This window comes from Oxyura jamaicensis, chromosome 1 (assembly GCF_011077185.1).
Source record: "Oxyura jamaicensis isolate SHBP4307 breed ruddy duck chromosome 1, BPBGC_Ojam_1.0, whole genome shotgun sequence".
Taxonomy (NCBI): Eukaryota; Metazoa; Chordata; class Aves; order Anseriformes; family Anatidae; genus Oxyura; species Oxyura jamaicensis.
In genome coordinates, this window is record NC_048893.1 from 84,102,274 (window position 1) to 84,124,566 (window position 22,293).

General features: G+C 45.4%; 1 protein-coding gene across 1 annotated transcript; it reads right to left on the minus strand.

The window, feature by feature from the left end:
• Positions 1-2,186: 2,186 nt before the first annotated feature.
• Positions 2,187-8,970, minus strand: UPK1B (uroplakin 1B). The gene is made up of 7 exons (XM_035316046.1): positions 8,891-8,970; positions 8,146-8,346; positions 6,515-6,589; positions 5,643-5,765; positions 5,164-5,343; positions 4,205-4,288; positions 2,187-3,601 (listed from the first exon to the last, which is right to left on the minus strand). The coding sequence occupies exons 1-7, from the start codon at positions 8,957-8,959 to the stop codon at positions 3,551-3,553; spliced, it is 783 nt and encodes a 260-aa protein (XP_035171937.1). The 5' UTR covers positions 8,960-8,970; the 3' UTR covers positions 2,187-3,550.
• Between the last annotated feature and the right edge of the window lie 13,323 nt (positions 8,971-22,293).

Below are 22,293 nucleotides of genomic sequence, written 5' to 3' on the forward strand. Positions count from 1 at the left end.
TGTTTCTCTTGAAGAGTTTATCTTAGCGAGTGAATGTGTAAGAACTGTAGATGACCTTGCCTATGCTGGTATTTCACCTCGCGTGCAAGCTAATGTTGTCAGAAACACCCTCACCATTTTATTTTTTTTTCTGTTGCAGATAAACCCTCAGCAGTCATCCTCAGCTCCTCACGCAGCAGGCTCTCCTAAAGATAGATGCCAGAGATTACAGGGAGAGTTCTTGCAGGAGGTTCCCAGCATACCACACGTTGCACAGGCTTTCCCCAGTTGCCAGGGGGAGTAGGGCTGCCAAGGGGTAGAAGAAGGAGGCTTCATTTATGAGCTAGTTTTAGGTCATACTTGGTTCCAATAAATATTTTTTTGGCACAACTGCCTGTTGTAAGGAATGTGAAAAACGAAGATGCCAGGGTGGTGAGCAGGATGGGAAATAAATCATCTGAGCACACATTCATGCGCTGAGGTGGGTAGCTAGATGCAAACACAGCACAAAGCAGCAAGGCTTTGTACTCTGTATGTAACCAGCAAGGTGAAGAGAAATAGGGCCTGAGAGAGTGCCTGCAAACAGATTTCATGCAGGTGGAGAACAAGTGAGGGGAAAGAAGGAAGGGGTAGGAGAACCTGTTGGAGAAATGGGGACAAAAGAAGGCCTGTGTTGCCCCATGGCCTGAAGGAACGAAGACTTTCAGCATTGCCAGCTACAATTATTTGAGAATTTGAAAGGCTTTGGGTTATGTTTGTGTGTGTATGGGAGGGGAGCAGCTGGTATTTGGGATACTTGTTGTCTTGGAGGTCAAGCTGCTCAGTCAGGTATGAACAAAGGATATTTCTCAGTGAAACTCTGATTTGTCAGAATTAGAACATTACAATATATTAATAATCTAAAAATACAGTTGGTAACTGTGGGAGAATTGAAACTTTTTTCTTTTTGCCAGGAGAGAACTGTGAATATTCACACCTACAAAGAAGAAATACACAGAGAAAATCTGCAAAAACAAAATGAAATGAACAAAAAATACCACCCAACTTCCACCTGGTATATTTTTTTTCTTCATCTTGTATTAGTCCAGTAAACTTAGTCCAGTCTCATACATCTATGGACATTGCCTGCCCTGATGACCAGTTACAAGCATAACCTCTGGCAGAAATCCAAACAGCTGAGAATGATTAGGATTTCTTTACAAGCCCCAGCCAACGCATGAACCAGTTTACCACCATTCCTGTCATGGACTCCATCCCTTCCTCACCCTCCCCTGGCATCCCAGGTAGGGAACCTGTAGAGATTGGAATCAACCTTCAGAAGCTGAAAAACCAGAAAAAGCTGTGCAGGATTTTTCAAAAGCATGCTCAGCGTCATTCTACCACCAGCCCAGTCTTCTTCTCCCACCTTAGTTCAAATGTACCAAGTAAGATAAAGGTAAACTTGATGAACCCAAGTTTTATTGGCTTAAACTTCCATTTATGCCATAGTGCAATAATATCATTTGCAACTGGTCAGAGCAGTTAATACTGCAATAGTCTGTTCAAGCTATTCTTGGTTCCTCTTCTCCTGTAAAATCCTACAGCATTTTCTCTGTATTGAGAGCAGTGCTATAATTACAACACATTTAAACAGTGAAGGAAGGAAGAGGCTTCTAGGTCTGAAGTAAAAGACCAGAGGAGAAAATAATGTTTGAAATTAGTTATTACTGTGGTCTTAAAGTTTTATAGAGGCCATATCTCCAGCCACAACCACACACAAAAGCACACATCAATTCTCTTTAGATTTATTTAGATCTATGTATGATTGTAGCTCTCAGCAACAGACACACAAACAGAAAAGGCATTCATAAGACAAACCCCAACCACTGACATACACAGACTAGCCATGTCCTCAAGTCTCACAAAAAAAGTGCTGATACACAAGGCAGTCCTTAGAGAAATTGCCGAGAGTCCAGGCTCTCAAAAACCATCACCTCCCTACTGAAACGGGACTTTTCCATATGGTCTCCCCTACTGGAGTGGCTGATCCATGAGGATTTTCCTTTTTGAAGGCACACACATAAAGAAAAACCCTTCTGTGCCACAGGGACTTGTTTCTCCTTCAAGCTATTCACCCTCTTTGTCTCCCCCAGTACTCTAGTGAGGGACTATTGAACTGCAGGCTTATTGTAGCACCGCACATGAGGGCACTGCACACTTAAACCTTCAGGATGAGCTTACAGGACTACAAGGCTTTACCTTGCACTGCCCAGGATGTCCCAGATACAGGCCTTCATCATTTCCCCTTCCCAAATACAGAATCACGAGCAAAAGGAAAATTTCACTTCCTCTTCTTTTTAATTAGCATTTTGGCACATATACAAAAAACAAGGCATCACAGCAGCTGGCAAGCTGTCACAACCTGAGCCAGAACACCTTGGGAAGAGGCTTCACCTTAAAATGCTCTACATGGGAGCACGTTTACATAACACATGTAACTGAAGCATCCACTAGGAAAGACACCAGGTCAGTCTGGGCCTAAGTAAACTGCCACTATTGAACTGAGTGAGATTTGTTACTGTTGATGCAGCAACCGGACTTGGCTCAGTAAGGACCTTGCTGGCATTTTTCTCAAGATTGTTGGCATTATTTGATGCCTGTCCTACCTTGTCTGGGGATGTGGGAGGAGGAGTAGACAGGATACATGACCATGTACCCGTAGGTAGCTGACACAAGAAGCACAGTGATCTAGGGGTGTGGGACTCCCACTTTCACAAAGCCAACTATGGCACAGGGCCCCTTGTATTCTGCACAAATTCTAGTGAAATCTTCTGTGAAGTACATGCAGATTTTGGTGGAGTCACTCGCTAGCAAGAGGAGCTTTTCATGAACTGGCACTTCTGAAGGCAGGAGAACAGGCAGCAGTTTCATCAGTGACAGGAGGTAGGCCTGAATACAGGCAGCGTATTGCAGAGGAGTGAGCTAGCCTTTTGTTGGGCCTGACTAGCAACAGACTTTTTATCTGTGATACGTCTTTACTGCTGACACACTTAAACTCTAAGAAAATCTGCTTTACTTGAAGGCACGGGGTGACAGAGACCAGGAACAGAAGTTGAAAGATGAAATATATTAGAGAGTTCTGCAGTCTTCTCCCTTGCAGCATCCGTCTTTATTGGTCACGGGAGGTTACAGCTTTGCTCACACAGTCCTTGCCAGAGCCTTTAGCATTATGATTTACACTCAGCCTAGTTTTAGGGAGAGACTTTTCTGGAGCAAGCATATCTGGGCATTTTCCTCTCTGATGTCATCACAGAACAAATCATATCATTTATTATCTTAGGCTCCAAAGATTTCTTGAACAGCAGAAGGACTGTACCTCAGCCAGGAGGCAGAACAAGGGGCAAAGAAGGAACAAGAAGGTTCTTTCCTGGAAGGATCAACTCAGTGTGTCAAGCTTTCGGATGGGCAAAAGTAATATGGGAGAGGTAATGGGGAAACTTCAAATCCTCAGTGGCACAAGGAGCATGGAGCAGGAGATGAATGAATGCAGTTTCACGGAGTGCTTCAGGACAACGCTGAGGACACCAGGCCTTCAGTATTCGATTCTGCTCCAGTAGAACATGGTACCAAGGAGGACAAAGAACTGAAAAGACAAGACTACTAAGTCTCTCTACTCCCCTTTCTTTATCCACACCTCTCCCCCGAGTCCCATGTAGTCCTACTGGTAGAAGAGAGCAACAATGGACTTTGATAAACAAAGTCCATTCAGGCACAAGAAGCTTAAAGAAAGAAAGAAGATATGTGCAGATGTAACTATTTGACTTCATCACTCAGCTCACTGGGGGTTATCTGTTGTGAAGCTGATGAACCCAGAGCACCTGAAACACTAATGCAAAGTCTTTGAACCAGATACTGGATTATCTGTTGTGATTGCAGTTCAGATGATCCAACGCCCTTTAAAAAAAGTATCTGCACATTGTGTTTGCTGCGCTGTATTACTGAGATGGCAGCAAGCCACAGCAGGCTGGCAGGCTGTTTAGCTCTTTGAGTGTGGGAGCCAGGATGGAGGGGAACTTCTGAATGTAGCCCTGTTAGTGGATCTGGCTACAAGCAGATTGGTGACAAATAAATAACCATCATCTAAAGATTTTTTAAAAATGTGTCAGCCATCATCTACCTCCACCCAACTGGGTGTGGGATAGCAAGGAAAGAGAAGCGGAAATAAAAGCAGATATTAAGTACTCACAGTCCAGCAGAGGATGGCAAAACCAAACCAGGCAACGCCCCAGGCTTGTCTGTTCATTGGCCCAGAAATAGCAGCATAACAACCCTGTAAGACAACCATGCCTATATCAACACCAGCTTTGAGCTTTTACTGCTAAGGTCATCCACCTCTAAGAGAGGGTCAAGTGGCATGCTCCTCTCCCATTTTAATTTGGGTAACTCAGGAAGACAAGCCAGAACTGAACTGCATATTGACAACTTGCAGGCTGCCTACCTGTTTCTAGCTCCAAATACAAAGTAGACCCATCCTAAACACTTCAAGGACAATCCTCTGTGCCATCCACATGCCAAATAAACATATGCAACCAAACATTCAGCAAAGAGATGGCCTCCATAATTAAGAAGGTGTAGGCAAATTTAGAAACTTGAACACCCTATAGAAATGCCTGTTAGCTCATGACCCAGCAATCTGTCCGAACAGGAGAAGCTGGTCTACTGAAAAACTCAGCATGTGGTGCACTCAATAACAGGATCTCCCCACAGGAAACAACTTCCACTTTTCAGAGATGCCCTACTATTCATTTCCTGGGGCACCATGCCAGAGGACAGCCTCTTCATCCTCCCCTGACACCTGTTCTCTCTTGGTTATGGCAACTGCCTTCAAGAGGAGAACTGCTGACTTGCTCACTCATGTTGTATCTTTGGGTTAAGTTTGGTTTAGCTGCTGTCCACCTGCAGGTAGAAAATGCCATTGTTGGCACTGGAAGAGTTTTCTAAATAATATTTTATCAGAAATGCCTTTTTCACAATCTGTCTTGTGTTCAACATGACGAGGACCCTACAGGCATTGCTTCTCCTCCAGAAACCTTTTCAACACCTGTAGCTTACAGAAGAGGAGGAAGGCTATTTCTTGTTTCCTTCCCTTCCATCAAGGCGCCTTTGACCAACACAAGTTAATTGGAAAAGCAGAGAAAACCTTACGTTGCTGTTATAGAAGCCAGGGACTCCAAGTTTGCAGCCATCAAGATTGATGGGAAACCCTCGAGAATCCAAGACGCAGCAATTGTGTGGCCAAGGGAAGTCAGCATCACTGTGTGTCAAGCGGAAGGCAGAGGTGTACTCCTGCCAGTCGGAGGGCCCCTGCACTCCGCAGCACTGGTTCTGTGGGGGGAGAGAAGGGAACAGTCTTCAACAGCCAAGATCACGGCCCTGCACAAGACTGGACCCTGCACATGGCTGGTTAGTCATTAACCATGATTTTATGGGAAAGATTCTTGAAGTTACTGCCTTTGACAGTCTGCCATCTGATAAACGAGTGAAATAGGGAGTGTGGCAGGACTTCATCTAAGGTTCAAGTCAGATACTGTCCTCTTTATTAGTGAGTGGCCCCAAGGAGGACTTGAAATTCCAGAGCTGCAGGGCATTTAGTTATTAACAAGCATTTTCAGTGTTATTATTACCTGAACCATGAGATTATCCCATGTTTTTGTGACCCCTTCACTCATCCATTTGTCATTGTTATTGTCTGCATCTGGCTTCTTATACCTCTCTAGCATCTGCTTCAGGAAGAGATTTGGTGTGAGCTGCAGGAAAAAAAAAATAATTAAAAAATAATAATGAAAGAACTATGTAATTAAGTGGCCATGTAAAGCAAATATGGGGTTATTTGGGGTGGGTTTGTTTGCTTATGTCAGTGTCCTGATAGAGAAGAGGAATGAAGATTTCCCCCTCCCAGTTTTACACAGAGGAGGGTAACGAGCCAGACTGAAGGAGCAGGAGCAACAAAAACATAGATCTTGAGCATGACTCTCGAGCAGGTCCCTCCAGATGTCAGATTACAGGAGATGTGCAGAAGCTATAGCTTACACTTGATATGCTGCTTGGTGCTGAAGTGCCACAGGTCATTTCCCCCCACCAATATCTGCAGTTACCCACGTAATCTTTCCCTCACTAGTAACACTGCCTGTGGCAGTGATGAAGATGTGTCTTCTGTATGTATGATAGATTAATCAGCCTGTAGCTGAAAGACTAAACACTGTATTGATGATTCAGCTAACCCACGCTATTATTTCATTAGATGCAAGGTTATAAACATTTTAAAGTATAAAAAATAACAAAACTATGTTAAAAACAACAAAGACATTTCCTTCATTAGAATAATGACGCTGAAGGCTTCCCTTGTTGGGTCTTAATGTATCTCAGCAGTAGTCCTTTGAGCTTACAGTGTACCACCACACAGGCCATTTACTCTACTGAACAGGAGGCAGCGTGCTGTAGAAATGCAACATTTTCTGATGTGGCTGCATGAATACATGAGGAAAGCAATACTCACAAAGTCTCGGTGAGTTGCTGCCGTGATGCAAGAAGCCATTTCAAATGCAAAAGTGATCAGCATCAGAATAATATACTGTGGGAGAGAGAGAGCAGAATTGGCTTAGTTAAGCAGTTTCTTCCAGTCCTGTGTTTTTCAAGATTAAGCCCTGACTCCTGTTCAAGCCAGAAGAAGCCAGACTATCCTAGTCTCCCCAGCCTTCTCCTCTAAACATTCATGTAACCCTTCTCTGTGCTTGTTTCAGTTTGCAACCTGCTTTCCTGAAGGTAAGCGATGAGAATTGTACTCCATCTCACAGATGTAATTTTATCAGAACCTCATTGAATGACATTAATGCCACCCTGTCTTTATGGAGAATACTTTGGATGATATGCCCTAGGATAACATTAGCCATTTTCATCGCTGTATTTCATTGGCAAATTATGTTTGTGCCACATCTCCTCCTTTCACTTCCGTTTGCAAGCTAAAAGCTTTTCAGCAAGAAGCCATTCAATTCTAGCAGGAGAGCCTGTACTTTAGGGAAATGGATGGTGCAATTTAATGGGTTGATCAGATCCTCCTGATCTCAGGATTTCCCCAGCATCATCAGATTTCCTCAGCAATCTTACTCTGTAAGCAAAGATCCTTCATGAAAACTGATCTTCAAGAGAAAATCTCACCTGTTTCTCTTCTCTTAGCACAACTCCTTTCAGCCTTTTCCATATTCCCTTTGCAGTTCTCATGTCTCTATTTCTCCTCTCACATTTTCTATTTTTATTTATTTTTTCTCAGATTCAAGGCGTTGGTTTTCTTCTTACCCCAGCTTCTGCCCCTTGTACTCTCTGTTGTCTCTTATACCACAGCCTTGGGTTTCAGCCAAGACACTAAAATTCAGAAATTCTCTTCCATCAGCTGTTTTTAGCAAATTCTCTGGCACAAGAGCTCAGATCTCTAAGTGTCTCCTGTTTAAAATGGACACCCTGCCATCCTACATTAATTCAAGAGAGAGCTGATTGCATAGTTTTCAGCTCTACCCTTCCATAATGCAAGCACCAATTAAGTTCACCACTGTCAATCTGAAGGACTAAGTAAGAAATTATATAGAGTTTTGTTCTCGTCTTAACATTGTCTTTGGATTATCCAAAGCTCTCTGTCCTCACCCTTGTAATTCCTGCTTGCTTGCCGATGTATAATGTTGTCAGTTGCACCCATATTTGGTATAGTAACACATACTAATGCCTTGTAAAGCAGTCATTACTTATCAGCTCCTAAACTGAATGGTACATGACAGCTGAAAGGCAGCAGGGGGTGGGGAGAAACAAGATTCTAAACCACATCTCAGCTGCATGTGATTGCACAAGTGTTTCTGCATGGCTTCAGGGCAAGGTTAGGGTCAAGCCCATGAGTTTAAACCCCCATTGTGGCTATCACTCTTAATTCCCTCATCCTGGTTTGGGAGTTTGTCATGTGTGTGTCCTCACAGGTATTACCTTGTGGAAGAACACAGCCATGGTGGAGAAGAACCTTTGGCTCATCTTCACTAATAAAAGCTTTCTTTGCTTGGTGGGTGATTATCAAGGTGATCAGGGAACCTAAACCAGCATTTTTTTTCAGTTTGTCAGGAATCAATGGACAAACTTTGCTACGCTTACCACCAGCAGCAAAGTCCTGTTGGACTTAATAACTCCTACGATGCCAAGGATAGACAGAGCAAGGAGTGCAAAGCCAACAAAGATGCCAATCCAGGCAGCAGCATAAATGTCGTCATTTTCTGTGGCTTCCAGCAGAGGGTAGAGACCATGGGGATCGGACACAAAGTAGATGCACTCCGCTGTCAGGGCAATACCACACATCTGAGAAGTAAAAGTTGGGAAAATCCATTAAATTAAGCATCCCCAAAGAAATAACAAAGTCACAAAATGAAGCAGACTGCATTTGTTTCTTTCACCCTCCTGCCCAACAGGAGCTCCTCAATTCCTCCTCTGTCAAACTCTACAACCTCTTTTACTGTGCCTTAACACAAGGATTGCAAGTTGAACTCACCCTGCTTAGACCTGAAATGTTAGGCCTAGAACTTGAGCATGTTAAGAAAGAATTAACACAAATTTTCCCTCACTATATAGAAGGAGCTGGTTGGAAAGATGTTGGTCATCAGCAAGGGCTGTTCCTCTAGAACTTATGATGGTCTTGTGGATCAGCCTCTGCTGTCCCTTGTTGTCCCCTCCCTACCCAAAAGACCAGCCAGTGCAGCTCTTCTTTACCTCTCACACTGTACTGCTCTGTTTATAGGTGGACTTCACATGGGAAGAGGGATTTCGTGGCTGGAAAATGCTGTTTCAAAAAGTGTCATACTGGAAGGAAGCCACCACCCACCCACCCCTGTCCCACTTCACTTACCCCAATGACCACATTCCCCAGGATTAATAAACCCTGAAAGATGCGGACGCCATTTTCAGTTTTTGCCATCTTTAGCTCTTCATGCAACCTGAGAAAAAAATAAAAAAAAATAAAAAAAAATAAAAAAGAAAAACAGTCATCAATTAGTCAGATACAATAGATTCATTCAGAAATGGAAATTACCCTTTGGAAAAGGATAGACAGAACCTGCCAGCCTTTCTGTAGCCCCCCTCCAGAGGAAAAACTTCCCTAGGTGTGAAGCTGGTAACTCGTACTCTCCCTGACAGCTGAGCTATACAAGACTGGGGTAACTCTGTGCACAGCCAGTGGCTTCAGCTCGCTTTTTGGATAGGTTTTCACAGACACAACAGCACCCACCAGGGTGGATAAGGGATGAGTTCAGAGATCTCATGTTGCTCCTCCTTCAAAGGAGCCAGCTTTATCCTAGGGCATGCCATCCATCCTCTCGGCCAGCACCAGCACGGGACCATGCTGGTAACTGCAGTGGTATAGCTCTGTCACACACATGCTGGCACCGCAGGGCTTGGCAGCACCTTGCTAAGGGTGGTTCCCTCTCCCACCCATGCCAGGAAGTGAAGCCAGGGCCCCCGTCCCCAGTCAGGTGTGAGGGATGGAGCTGCTCAGGCTGCAGCTGGCTCACGGGAGCCAGGCCAAGCAGCATTCCCACCAAATTCCTGAGAGCGCTACATCCTGCAGGCTGGGCCCAGGCGCCCCACCTTGGATTCATCCCCCTCCAGAGAGAGCAGCGTAAAGGCACTAGTCAGAGGTGTGAGGCCTCTGGGAGAAACAAGCCCAAATTCCAGTGCTGGTGAAGTCCTTGTTTCAAAGAGACAGAGTGCGTGTGTGCATGGCGAGGGGGAGGAAGAATAACCCCAACCCCAAGACAGCTGCTTTTATTGGGTGGTTAGAAAAATACACGCCATGAACGGAAGGTTAAAGTGGGCCCAACTTAAGCTGGCAAAGGAAAAAGCAGCTTGAACTCCTCCCCTGATGGAGTACCAGCACTCCTGCCCTCTGTTCCTGGGGTGACCAAATCTGCAATTCTTCAAAAAACTTTTGGGATTCCCCAGGAATTCCCCAACTGTTTCCCCAAGATAGCATGAGTAGCCATTTTTTTCCCAGGTAAGAAGTCATTCTTATATTCCCAGCCAGCTGGTCGGAGGCTGGCACAATACATCTGAAGCTGTACAGCTCTGGATCTGAAAATGGCAGTTTTATGAGATCAACCTGAAGCTGCCAAACTTGCAAATTTGTTAGCCAGCCAGCGTGTCCAGGAGTCACACCAACTGCCTCAGAGGTCTGGGCAATGCTTGGCCACATGTGGTCTGCAGTATAATACTGCAGACCCTGACAAACCCGAGACAGACTAGTTCTCCAAATATCTGAAAGCTGTAGAAACCCCCGCCTTAATCCTTGATCAAACTCCAGGGATTTTAGAAAAGCCTTTAGTTATTGCCAGCTAAAAGACATCACAAGTCAGGGCACAGTCCAAAAAGCAAGGAAATCTTCCCTGCTTGAAGGCAGGTGCGTGAACTCTGACTAACATGTGAAAAAGCAGGTCTGCTCCAGCTGCCATGCAGAGAGCTGGGTTGAGTGTGCCATGTGGCTAGCATGACAGATCACACCAAGTGTGGTTAACAAAGTCACAACCCTTTCCTTAACACTACAGAAAAGTCTTTATCCTCCCCTTCTCTGCTACAGACACTCCTGCAGCATAACAACAGCACTCAGACTGAAGAAAACTAGACCTGTCTTGCTCTTGGCTGCCCAAGGGCACAGCTCAGCTACTTCGTTTTTGTTAACTAGCCACCTGTTTGGAGACCCTTGCACTTGGACTCTCCACCCAGTCCACACGCTTGCCTCCCTACAACCTGGATTTCTCCTTGTAGATAGGACCTGGCTTCCTCTTGCCTCACTTTGGCCAGGTATTACTGCAGGCACACCAGCCCCAGAAAGAGGATCTCTTCTCCTGATGTAAACCCATCTCCTAGAATGCTGCAGCTGGGAGGAAAGCTGGGAATGATCACTACCACACAGATATCAACTGGAAAGTGCCAAAAATCTAGACAACCTAAGGCTTTCCAGAATCTTAGGACTTCATTTCAAACCCTGTATGGGGTTGGTCACCTAAAAGAAGCTGCAGGAGATCTGTGACTTCCCACCCTGCCTGTTCCTTGTCCCTCAGAATTAAGTAGCATTAAGCAAGAGCACAGCACTGGGGTCAGGTGCATGACTGCAGAGGCATGAGACAAACCTGTGCTGCCTTGCCCAAGGCAGGCTGCATGCAGGCATGACTCGCCACCATCCCCTGGGAGTGATGCTGGCAGGCAGTCCTCCTCCCACCTCCCAGAGAGACAGGCGCCAGCAGCTCGTGCCTGCGGACAGAAATTTCGGAACAAGGGAAGCCTTCTGCGTGGGCTGGCTAAGGAAAGCTTTACAACCCAGAGACACTTTCCTGGTGCTCCAGAGAAACCCCTAAAGAGACAGGAGCTTCAGCTGCAACTGTTTTCCAAAACATATCCAAAACCTCTACCTGTGACACAAGACGGGGGCAAGGTCCTGCGATTTCAGCTGTGAGCTTGCACGGATCCGATGTTCCTTATCACATCCCATCCCACCTTGCAGGTTAGCTGTGACACTTCAAGGTCTCAGCTTTTCAGTTATCACTACCATAGGCTTTGCTCCATGCTCCAAGGAGCTCTGGAAAGGTTTCTGTTGCTCCCATTGCACCACAAAAACCCACAGGCCTCCTGCAGCACCTCATTCTTCCCCTTCCTACACCTGGCCACAACACAGACTGCAGCTTCTCCCTTATCCTCTCCAGGCTCCTTTCTGAAAAGTCAGGCTTCTGCCATTGATTCTGCCATGACTAATCCCATACAGACTTTCAAACAAATTCCTGCTGGCAGCAGTGCCTTGATACAGGGAGGACTCAGCCTGTTATGGATCAACTAACACGCATTGCTCTGACTGAATTTTTGAAACCTCTACACCCTATTTTTACAGACTGAGACAGGATTTCAGTAGCCTTACAGATGAATGCCCTCTGCTTTAGACTATTTCTACTCCATCTTTAGCCAAAAAAGCCCAGGGGTAAGAATTGGTTTGGCATTGCTTCATGTAGAAGTGGGTCCTGTTCTGCTTGCCATGTGTTCTGTGCCAATTCTCATGGTGGAGTCACAGCACCATAGCCAAAAGGATGTCCAGAACCTCTTCTGTGAGCATCATTTGCTTCCACAAAGAGCCAACACTCTTTGTGGAAGCAAACAGACTCACCCCAGACCTTGTGAAGCCCTAGGTCCTCCTTGCAAACAGAATTATGGAGTTTCCCTCCTTGGAGATATTTAAAAACCAGCTGGACGTGGTCCTGGGAAGCCTGCAGGGAGCTTGGCCAAGATGAACCCCAGCCCCTCACACCATGGGCAGCAGCTGGGGGTGCTCAAACTGTTGCCCACCATCACGAGCATGACACCCATGACACCCCTGTGTCCCTCCTGGCCTGGAACGCAGGGGCCGGCACAAAGCAGCACCCTTGGAGGGTGGCAAGAGGAGTGGGGATGGTGTCTGAGCACTGTAGCTGGGCCCCACAGGACTTCACCTCACCCTCTGCCACCTCCCTGGGTTTCATCATGCCTGCACTCTACGTGGCATTCTTCTCCCCTTGTACAAGGGGTGCGTTTGTACTGTTTCCCATGGATTCTGCAGCCTCCAGATGCCTCAGCCGAAAGGCTTGGAAGCACTTGAGCACAACTAAACAAACCCAGCCTTTCAGCCGCTGAAACCTCATCCTTGCCTGGGGGCCCTGCCCTGCCCTTCACCTCGTCCTACCCCTCTGGCTTTCCCAGGCCTGTCTCTACAAGCACGAGCAAAACACCCGTGGTGGGGTGCCAAGCGAGGGAAGCTGGCGAGGGGGAGCCATCAGGGGAGCAGTGCAGGTGCTGTAGGATGCCCCAGGCAAGGCGTAAACCTGCCCAACCCACTAGGGTGTCCCGTGCAGCAAGGCTTGAATAAACCAACTTCATAATTATTAATTATCATGATTGCTGTTGTTATTATTATTTTCTGAAATTTTTCTTTTTATAAGCCCCCAAGGGACTTAAAAAGAAAGGCAGTTTCAAAGCGTTTGGGAAATCTGCAGAGTTATACTGTCTTTAAGAGGAGGCAATTAAATATTTTATTGATGAATCTTTTGGACCCTGCTGCTGCAAAGGCGGATGTTTTACAAGTGTCGATTAGTCATTTATTTATTTTGAGGCAAAGATTTACAGCACACACACACACACACACACACGATCCTCCTGCCCCACTGAACCTCTCCCGTCACTCCACCTGCCAGTGAAAGGCAGCCACCCCTGGCAGAGAGCAGCTTGCTTGCCAGGATCCAGCCACTCCGAGAAAATGAAGAGCCAGCCAGTTATTTTATGCTACCAGGGGAGAAATATAAAGCAAAAACAAAGCTCAGCATCAAGCAGGGGTCATAGACTAATTAAGTTTCCTTTCAAGAGAGATCGCTATGAAATGAAGCCTATGTGAACAGTGAAGCGGCTGCTAAATCATCATCAGGCATAATTACCTCGGAAATAGAGCTAGGAGGTAGTTTTTTCCTCTCTCCCTCATTAGTTCAGCAGAGCCAAAACAAGAGTTGTTTTTTTTTATATATATATACTTTTCTATTTTCACAAGTGAGGGGGAATTACAGGATTTGTCTTTCTCTGTGATGATTTTTTTTTTTTTTGACACTCAAACATGTTGGCAACAGATCTAATTTTCCCATTTCCTCCTCCCTAGTCTTTAGGAGAAAAAAATATGATACAAATTAAAACAGCCATATAGAAGACACAGCCTGCGGTAGAAGAAAAAAACAAAATGCTTAATAATCATCTGCAGTTAACCTCATCCAGGTACCAGCCTCCCACATACTAAACACAGCCCAGGGTTTGAAATTAAAATCATTTAACATAAAAGCCTGTTTTCTTGTATCAGATGCTTCTTGTTGATTTGCCTCATGAAGAAGAAGACGGTGACCAAAGCCAAGTACTCACCCCTCTCTCCCGGTGATGTTTCCCAGCAGAAAACCAGACACACCTGTCCAGCCAAAAAAAAAGCCCCCTTTCTCCTGCCTTGGCTGGTCTTTAAAGAGCCCAGGTTGCTTGAGAAGAGCCGTGTGTGATTGGTAGGGTGCCCATCACATGAGGAAAACTTTTTTTTTTTTTTTTTTTTCTTTTTTTCCTAGCCAAACCTGTTCCCTGGCTCCTGTGGGACCAGAGGGTGTCTCCGCGATTCTCTGATTGTATCGGAATGTTGTCCTGCTGAAAACAGAAAGCTTAAAGAATTTCTAGCATTGTACTCTAAAAGGGTGGATGAATGACTCACTCTTGTGTGAGATACTTGAACTTTAAAGAGTATAGGCAAATTTTAAGGCAGTAAATATAAATATTAGGATTGCCAGACAGTTGTTTGAATGTGGTATAAGAAGAATGCGCTGACTAGAATAGAGAGTAAATGAGTATCAGTGTTTTCATTGAATTTTGTTGCATGGGGAAAACTTGCAAAATACAGTGGTTTGGGTTGGAGCCATTTTGATTTTCTTTAGCCTAAGATGTTTTTAGAAACAAAAGTATAGGTGTTGGCTATTGTGCAAGACACTAAGGACAACAAGAAAAACGGGGAGACCATTGCATTGCCTTGAGCCCTATGGATTTTTAACTCATTCAGTCTTTTGAAGAGTAAGTAAAATTGAGAACTCATATATAATGACTGTGATGAACTAGGAGGGGCTGAGGCTGAGGAACACAACAGGAAAGGCACTTCTCTCACTTTCCTCACACGTTCCAGCCCAAATCTGGTGAAAATCATCATTCCTATTACTGGAGCCTTGATCAAATCCTTTGGCAAAAGGACAGCTGCTTGTGCTTGGTGTTACTCATTTCTGGGTGCAAACCCCAACCTACTGAACAGTGAGCTCGGGATGGGTGATGGGAGCTTCACATTTTTAGCATCCTTCACAAGTCAAAAACAAACATCAAAAGAATACATGAGACCTGGCCTGAGCAAGAAAGGGTGGTGTGGCTGACAAACCACTCAATGTGAACCCAGGTGTCACCATGGGCACTCCCAGCAAGCTGTCCACAGCTGCTTCAGCCTTACCTGTAGATCTGCATCTGTGTTTGCATAGTCCAAATGAGAACATGCCAACAGGTCTGTATAGACAGATACATACATTTTTGAAAGCTGTTGCATTTGCAAATGATAGAGGATCACAAATGCCTGCACCCCTCCCAAAAAGTCATGTCACAAGTGTATAGGGACGTGTAGAAACAATACAAGTGCATGTAGTTTCTACACACATATGCACACATAGACCCACGTACGTGCACATCTCTTCTGCCTGTAGATTAAAAGCAGAGTGCTGAATCGTGTGTGAAGACACTGCAGTTGGGGGTTTCACTTGATGAGACAGAGGTAGAAAATGAAATTCCTTGGGAGAATTATTACTATGACCGTGAGCTCTATGGGAGACAAGGCAACGTGAGAATGTGCCTGTCATTAAATGTGCCTTAGTTTTTCAAAATATGGCTTGGGAGGGAGATGGAGAATGCCCAAAGAAAGAACAAAGCTGCTGATAAATGCTGAATAGATGCTGTAGGCAATTCTAATGGACTGACCTTGCTCCCAACCCCTAAGAACACCCTTTCACCTTCCTGCACCCTTTGAATGTCTTTTCTTTATAGCATGGAAATAATGATTTAAGATTGAAAGAGTGTGAGAGGGGGTAGCTGGGGAGGAAGAGAGCACACGGAAAGGAAAAGGAGATTGTGGCCCCACTGGCAGGATTCATTTCTGTGCCTGCCTCATGCCAGCATCATGAAGAAACCACTCCTATCCATAGCTGAGGATGCTCCTAGCTGCATTTGCAACGTTGCATGCAAAGATCAGGTCTCACATTTAAGGGAAATCCCAAAGAGGGCTCAGGAAAACTTACATCCCTCACAGTGTGGCTGCACTGTCAGCCATGCCCATGCACAGGTTCAATCTGACAGGCACACTCTGTTTGTCTTAGGGAGGGGGACATTCCTGGTGAATGTCCCTCCACTGTGCATGACACCCTTGGAGCAAGGCCAAGCATCCCTGCCACGACACACTGCAGAAGGTGCTGTCCATGAGCTGAGCCACCACCTTGGTGACCTCCTGCTGAGGGTGCCACTCCGACAGCCCCGACCCCAGCCCCTGCCACCCGGCTTTGCTCTCGCATTCCCGGGAGGGCTGTGAACAGCTGCTTCCCACTCCGCCGTTCAACCTTCCTTCCCCAGCCAGGATGGGGGCTGAGGCTGGATCTGGCCGCCCAAGCCCTCCACGTGCCGTGGCCGAGTGCCAGGCCCTCCCTGGAGGAGCAGGGAATTCCTGCCGGCTGCCTCCTGCTGCCTCCACACAGGGGGCGAGGGGCAGATGTCCACCGTGCCCCTGGGGTCTGCATCTTGCCTCCTGCCTCTGCTCCCCTGCCGGCCGGGCCATGGCTTGTGCTGCAGCTGCTTCCACCTTTTACGAGGTTTTGCCCTTTCTTCTGACACTTCTGATACATCTTGAGAGAGGGTGAGGGGAATAAATAAGTGAACACCACCTAGGGAGATCAGGGGAGAGCAGCTCTGTCCCAGAAAATGTTTACCAAACAGTGCTGAGTGCGGGGAGACAAATGGCATACCATTAGCAACAACCGTGGGCTAATTATAGTGGGCTCAGATAAACCACTGGGTTGATGGGCTAGCCCCTCCATCTAGGCCTGGAAATACAGAGAGTGAAAAGCAGAACTGTATGTATATATTTAGTGTGAGGTGGAATGTGGAAAGTAACTTCTTTCTAAAGCCTCAGATGCCTCGGTGGAGAGTGCTACAGAAAAACCAGATACAGGCATCTTTGTGATGCTGGTAGTTCTGGTATTCTGCATTTGGCAGTGCACAACCCACCCATGAATATGGCACTGCACTCCTCATTCCTAAGAAGAGAGGTATAAAGCACACTCTCAACGACTGGGTTTTCTTAATATTTCATGAAAAGAGGGGGCTACACCTTATTCTTCTGATTTTGTATGATAGAGTTTTATTCATGAGCTTTTTTTTTTTTTTTTTTTTTTTTAATGATACATGGCTGTATTTTGGTTTTATGACTTGCAATTTTCAGTGTTTGCCTGGAATCTAAACTATTAAAATCATGTGATTGCATGAAAATCTGTACTTTCAGCCTTTCAAAACAGATCATTTCTTGTCCTTCTCATAAGTGAGCAATTGGAAAGGACAAACAAGTTGGAGGAAGCTGCTTTGTCTGCTAAGGAACTAGGTTCAGGCTGGGAACTGCTTCCCCAGGGAGTTTTGGACTAGAGCTTATATTGAAATTTGCTCATCTGGATATAGGTGATAACAAATTAAATTCCAGTATTCTACTGCTAACAACCTAGTCAGCTGCTTTGGCTCTATTCCTCAGTGGTCTTGGCCAGAAAGCTTAGAAAAACAGTGAAGGTTTATAAAAGGTAATCTGTGTTAGTTGCTATTACTGTTGGCAAGGAAGATCCTCAGGGTGCTTTCCTGAGTACCTTGAGATAGATTTGGGATCTGAATGTCCCCTAAAGAAGCCTCTTTTATTCTGCAGACTATGAAGGAAACTAGTAGGAGAGCCTCATCACAGCTCTGAGGCTAATTTCGGCAAAGAAAAACCCGGACCAAAATATCTACATCTTAGATCTGTTCGTCCCACCTAGGTCTTTCAGCAACCTGGATGTCACTTTTTGCTATACACAGAGACCAAAAGATAAAACAAGCACAGAGGAGCCTGCAGGAGTCCTGAGGTCAAAACCTGCCCCAGGCCCATCCTACCAGCAGGAGTTTCTGCTGATGTGGAAGGGGAGCCGAACCCTGCAAGAGTGGCATTCCCCAGACAAAACCCATGATGGTGTAAAAGGGCAAGTAAATCATAGAATCATTTGGGTTGGAAAGGACCTTAAAGATTATCTAGTTCCAACCCCCCTGTCATGGGCAGGGATGCCACACATTAGATCAGGTTGCCCAAAACCCCATCCAGCCTGTCCTAGAAGACCGCCAGGGGTGGGGTATCATGGGCCACATAAAAGGGATGTGGCTTCCTCTTGAATCTCATCTTCATCTTCCTCTGGTGGGACTGGCTGTCTTGGCTGGGTCTTTCAGGCTGAGCATTTATCCAGGCAGTGAAGGGCATGGGGAAACAGCGGTGGTTATTATCTCTGCTCTCCTCCTGTCATGAGGGACTAACTAGGCTGGGCTGTTGTCCTCAGCAGCAGAGTGGCTGTGAAGTACATATAAATCATCAGAGGATGTTACGGACCCTCCTGATGACTTTAAAAAGAGGAAAAGAATGAGTCATGGGTAGATCTGGCCAAAGTGGAAAGCCTTGGAAAGTATACAGCAAGCAACTGCTGTCCTGGGGACTCACAAGCTCCCTGCACCACAAGGCAGGGAGCACTTCTCATCGTACAGCCACATCATCTCTAACCTCTCAGCCCATATGCTGAAGGACAGCACAAAAGCACATCCATAAAGGAAACAATGCTCCTAAGTCTGCTAGATGGAAATGTTGAGAACACTACAAGGAGAGCTGTTTTATAAAGTGTGATCTCCCCTTTCCTCACTGATCTTGTGTTCCCACAGATTGAAGTCTACCTCTTTCCTGTAGTGGACTGTCACTTTATCATTTTCTTCATTATTAACACTCTCTCTTCTCTCCATTTACAACCTACCTTTTCCCTCCAGTGGCCTATCCTTGTGGATATGAAGCTCTGCTAAAAGCAAATGTTTTCGACTTGCATTTCACTTTGACGATTGCTGTTTTATTGCAGACCTGAAGAAGGATTTGTGTGCCCTTCTTGCACACTTTTTGTGGCTCTACTAGTTGATCTGGTAAAAGCTATTACTTCTGCCTCCAAGCATTCTCCTACGTCAGTCTCAGGAAGAGTTTAAGGGTGTTTTAGAGGGGAGTCTTCCCTATGATGACCAGAATATGCTCACAGGCACCTGGCCAAGGGAGAGCACAATCTAGGGCAGGCTAGCTCACTCTGAACAGGAGCCTGGCCTCACAGGAGGCTAGAAATCTTGGTGTACTTGGAAAATGTTTCACTGGGACCTTGCAAAGTGAGAGAAGAAAAGACTTTTGAGAACTCAGAATTCTTCTGCTCGTGCTTTAGATAGCTCCTTTAAAAGGCTGGCAATGTCCTGGGAAGGTCTGCTGGAAAGTGCCTCCATATTGCTCTTGGTTGTGAATTTGAGGGCTTTCTGGATTACTGCCTCTGAAAGAATGCAGATGTCAGTGCTGATATATCTGCTAGCATGTGGTCTCAGGTCCTGAATGGCCTTGGCACTGTGGTAGTCCTTTGGTTCTGGTATTTCACTTGTATTTCATCTAACAGACCGGGAACAAGCTGTTCTGTCTGGACCCAATGGTTGCACTGCTGTTGCTGGTGATTAAAAATCTCTCCTCCAAAAATCTGTGTGTCAGTCAGGAGCTGCAATATGGTAGAAAGAAGAGCTCTTGTTTGGAGACTTTTACTGCTTGTTTGGAAGGGGACAAAGAAATTTATTCACATGAGTTGTTCCAGCTCATTATTGAAAGGTGTTTCGGGCTACCTCATTCCTCCCATATCCAGCCTGTTCACCTCCTCTGCATTAGCTGCTTCTGATCTGGGAGGCTGTAGTGGGCTGACAGTGGAGCACTGCCACCTACATACAGTTCCCTGTCACTATCCAGTTTGCAACATGCTTGCTGTAAGCCAAGTACTTCAAGGCTATGTCTGATTTATCTCAGCATCTCCACAACCCACCTTGGCAGAGGGTTCGAGCACCCAAAATGAAGAGGGAGGACAGCCGAGATAAAGTTGCATTGCAAGAGTCTCCGCAGTAGGAACACGGACTAATAGCAGAGGGGTGTTGGCTGGTGCAGTGCTTATGAGAGCTGGGTTGGAAACAAATAGTGTGCATGCCTTGGGTGAATTTAAAGGGTTCCTGGGTTGACAGCTTCTACTTTGGCAAGGGAGTGGTTGGCATCTCACACCAACTGATTGCTTTGACAGAACTGTAGGTACTGTCCAAAGCACTTCCCCTGAAACTCTCTTTTAATGTTTCAGTAACTAAATGGGAACTTCCCTGGCAGGTCTGTGAGACGCAGATCCTGTCATGCACATGAGGTTTGACTTTGTCAAACCTGTACCCAGCTAATCACAAACTGAATTTTAGTTTCAGGTGGGTGAAGGATGGAGCTGTGCTTTGGACCATCGAGTCCTTTTACACGGACTTTTTCTCCTCTACTTGAAGCTGCTGGACATAAATCACAGTGAGCTAGTGAGCAACTGAATAAAGTCATCCTGCCTCTTGAAAGCCTTTAGCGAAGGCTTGCCGGTCTGTGCTGCCCTCTCATGGACTCATACAGGAAAGGTTAAATTTCACCTTTCGTTTTCTACAAGATGCTTCGAAAGCTACTAAAGATAGAGTTCTCAACACGCGATTTCTGAAAAGGCAGGACGGTTTATGAACAGCTTCTAAGAGGGCTCTGAAACATAACCAGAAAATTAATTCTGTTTATAGTTGTGTTGGACTCCTCCCAGCTCTTATGTTTCTTAAGAACTTAAGCTTTGCTTTTCATTTGGAAACATTCAGATATCTAACGAGGAAAAAGGTGGGTAGCTGTTGCTCTAGACAACAGGCTGAGCTTCTCCCATATGCACTTCCATGCACCTTGTCAAACATAGGTCATCATCATCATGGCATCATGCCACAGTCAAAGGGTCTCTCAAAAGAGCTCAGTTATGCTACCACAGGTTCAAACAATAGGCAGAGCTGGTGCATGGTATCTCAGGATCAAAAAATGGGTTCTCTGCCGGGCAGAGTTCCCACTGCTTTCAATACTCTGGGGTTTCAGCAAACTTGTGATACTTCCCTTCCCTGAATCTCCTTGCAAAGAGGCAGGATGTTATGCTAGACCCAAGGGTATACTTAAATAATAGCAGGACAGAGCAGGCATCTCTCTGCTCTTCAGAGGGACTCCTGTTGTGTGTTTTATAATGTTTATGCAAGTTAAGTCCGTTTTAAAAGTTTATGGCCCTTTGACCACCCACTTGCCTGCATTTTAATGTAACCTCTTCCCTGATGTCTACTCATATGTCCAAACACCAATAGCTTTTTAAGGTGGGAACAGTTTTTCTTCAATGGCTTGTATAGCACATGTTTTTCCCATTAGCATGTAATTGTGTTATTCTATGTGCTTATTCACCTCTACTTCCTGTTTTATAGCAGGAGATACACTGAGTGAAGGGAAGGAGGAAGGACAGAGGTCACATCTTGTTCTCACAAACTCCCTAACCCTCATATGGAGCCTAGCTCCTAGCTCATAAGAAGAATTTTTAAGTGTTGGACCAGTTGATTCCAAATAAGACATTTCCCTTAAAGGCTTGTCAGTTTTTAGTGAAGTTTTCATAGCCATGGTAAGCTGGATATAGTACTCCCTTAGCTACATTACCTACATTTCCACACCTGCAAACTGTACTAGGTACCTGTCCACCTTCATAAGACTAGCTCAGTGTAGTCCCGTGTTCCTCCATCTCTTGCCACTTTAATGGCTGACAATGAACACAAGGTTAATTTTGGTCTCAAAGTAGATAACAACACACACACAAAAAAGCAAGTGTTTCCATCTTATAGTTTTAGTTTCTTCCCTGGCATTACTTCCATGCAGTTAATGAAATAACTCCAGCAGTTTCTCCCGTCTTCTGCACTGACAGAAAGCTCACCCCAGACTCCTGGATGAATATGACATGGAGATGGCCTTCTGAAAGCTGGAAAGCAGCTAGTTCTGTGGTAGAAAAAAAATAAAAATAAAAAAATAAAAAATAAAAATAAAAAAAAGGGTGAGTTCTTCCCACCAGGGAAAGGAGCTGCATAGGGAATTAGGATGACATCCCTGAGGGAAAAAAATCCATTCCATTTGTTCACACCAGACATTTCTAAAACAGACCAAGCACTGCAGTGTCTGCAGTAAGCTTCTGATCTTGAATTATAAGTATAGAAATCTGAGATTGCCTTGCTCAACTTCTGCTGTTCTGCAGTGACATTCCAGCCCATCACCTTTCCTCAGGAGAGGATGGTAGGTGGCTGTTCATCAGACAATGTCACTTCAGCAAGTCAGTTTCCCTTTTCATTTGTGATATGTTGAGGTATGGCCAAGAACTTTAGATGATGTTGCTACATCAATGTTGTCCATGAAGGCAATGTGCCCGAAAGGCAATGCAGCCATAGACATTGAAGCCTCACCTTAACAGCATGTTTCTTCTTTTTCTTCTGCATTTCTTCTGGCTATAAGAACGGTCAGGAGAA

What these genes read in the sequence shown, in the direction of transcription:
- UPK1B (XM_035316046.1), bottom strand. Translation starts at nt 8,959, where the DNA reads ATGGCAAAAACTGAAAATGGCGTCCGCATCTTTCAGGGTTTATTAATC. An exon ending in TGGGGAATGTGGTCATTGGG is followed by an intron (nt 8,347 to 8,890) that starts GTAAGTGAAGTG and finishes TTTACTTCTCAG; the next exon opens with ATGTGTGGTATTGCCCTGAC. An exon ending in TTGCCATCCTCTGCTGGACT is followed by an intron (nt 3,602 to 4,204) that starts GTGAGTACTTAA and finishes TTGTCTTTTCAG; the next exon opens with TTCTTTGTCCTCCTTGGTAC.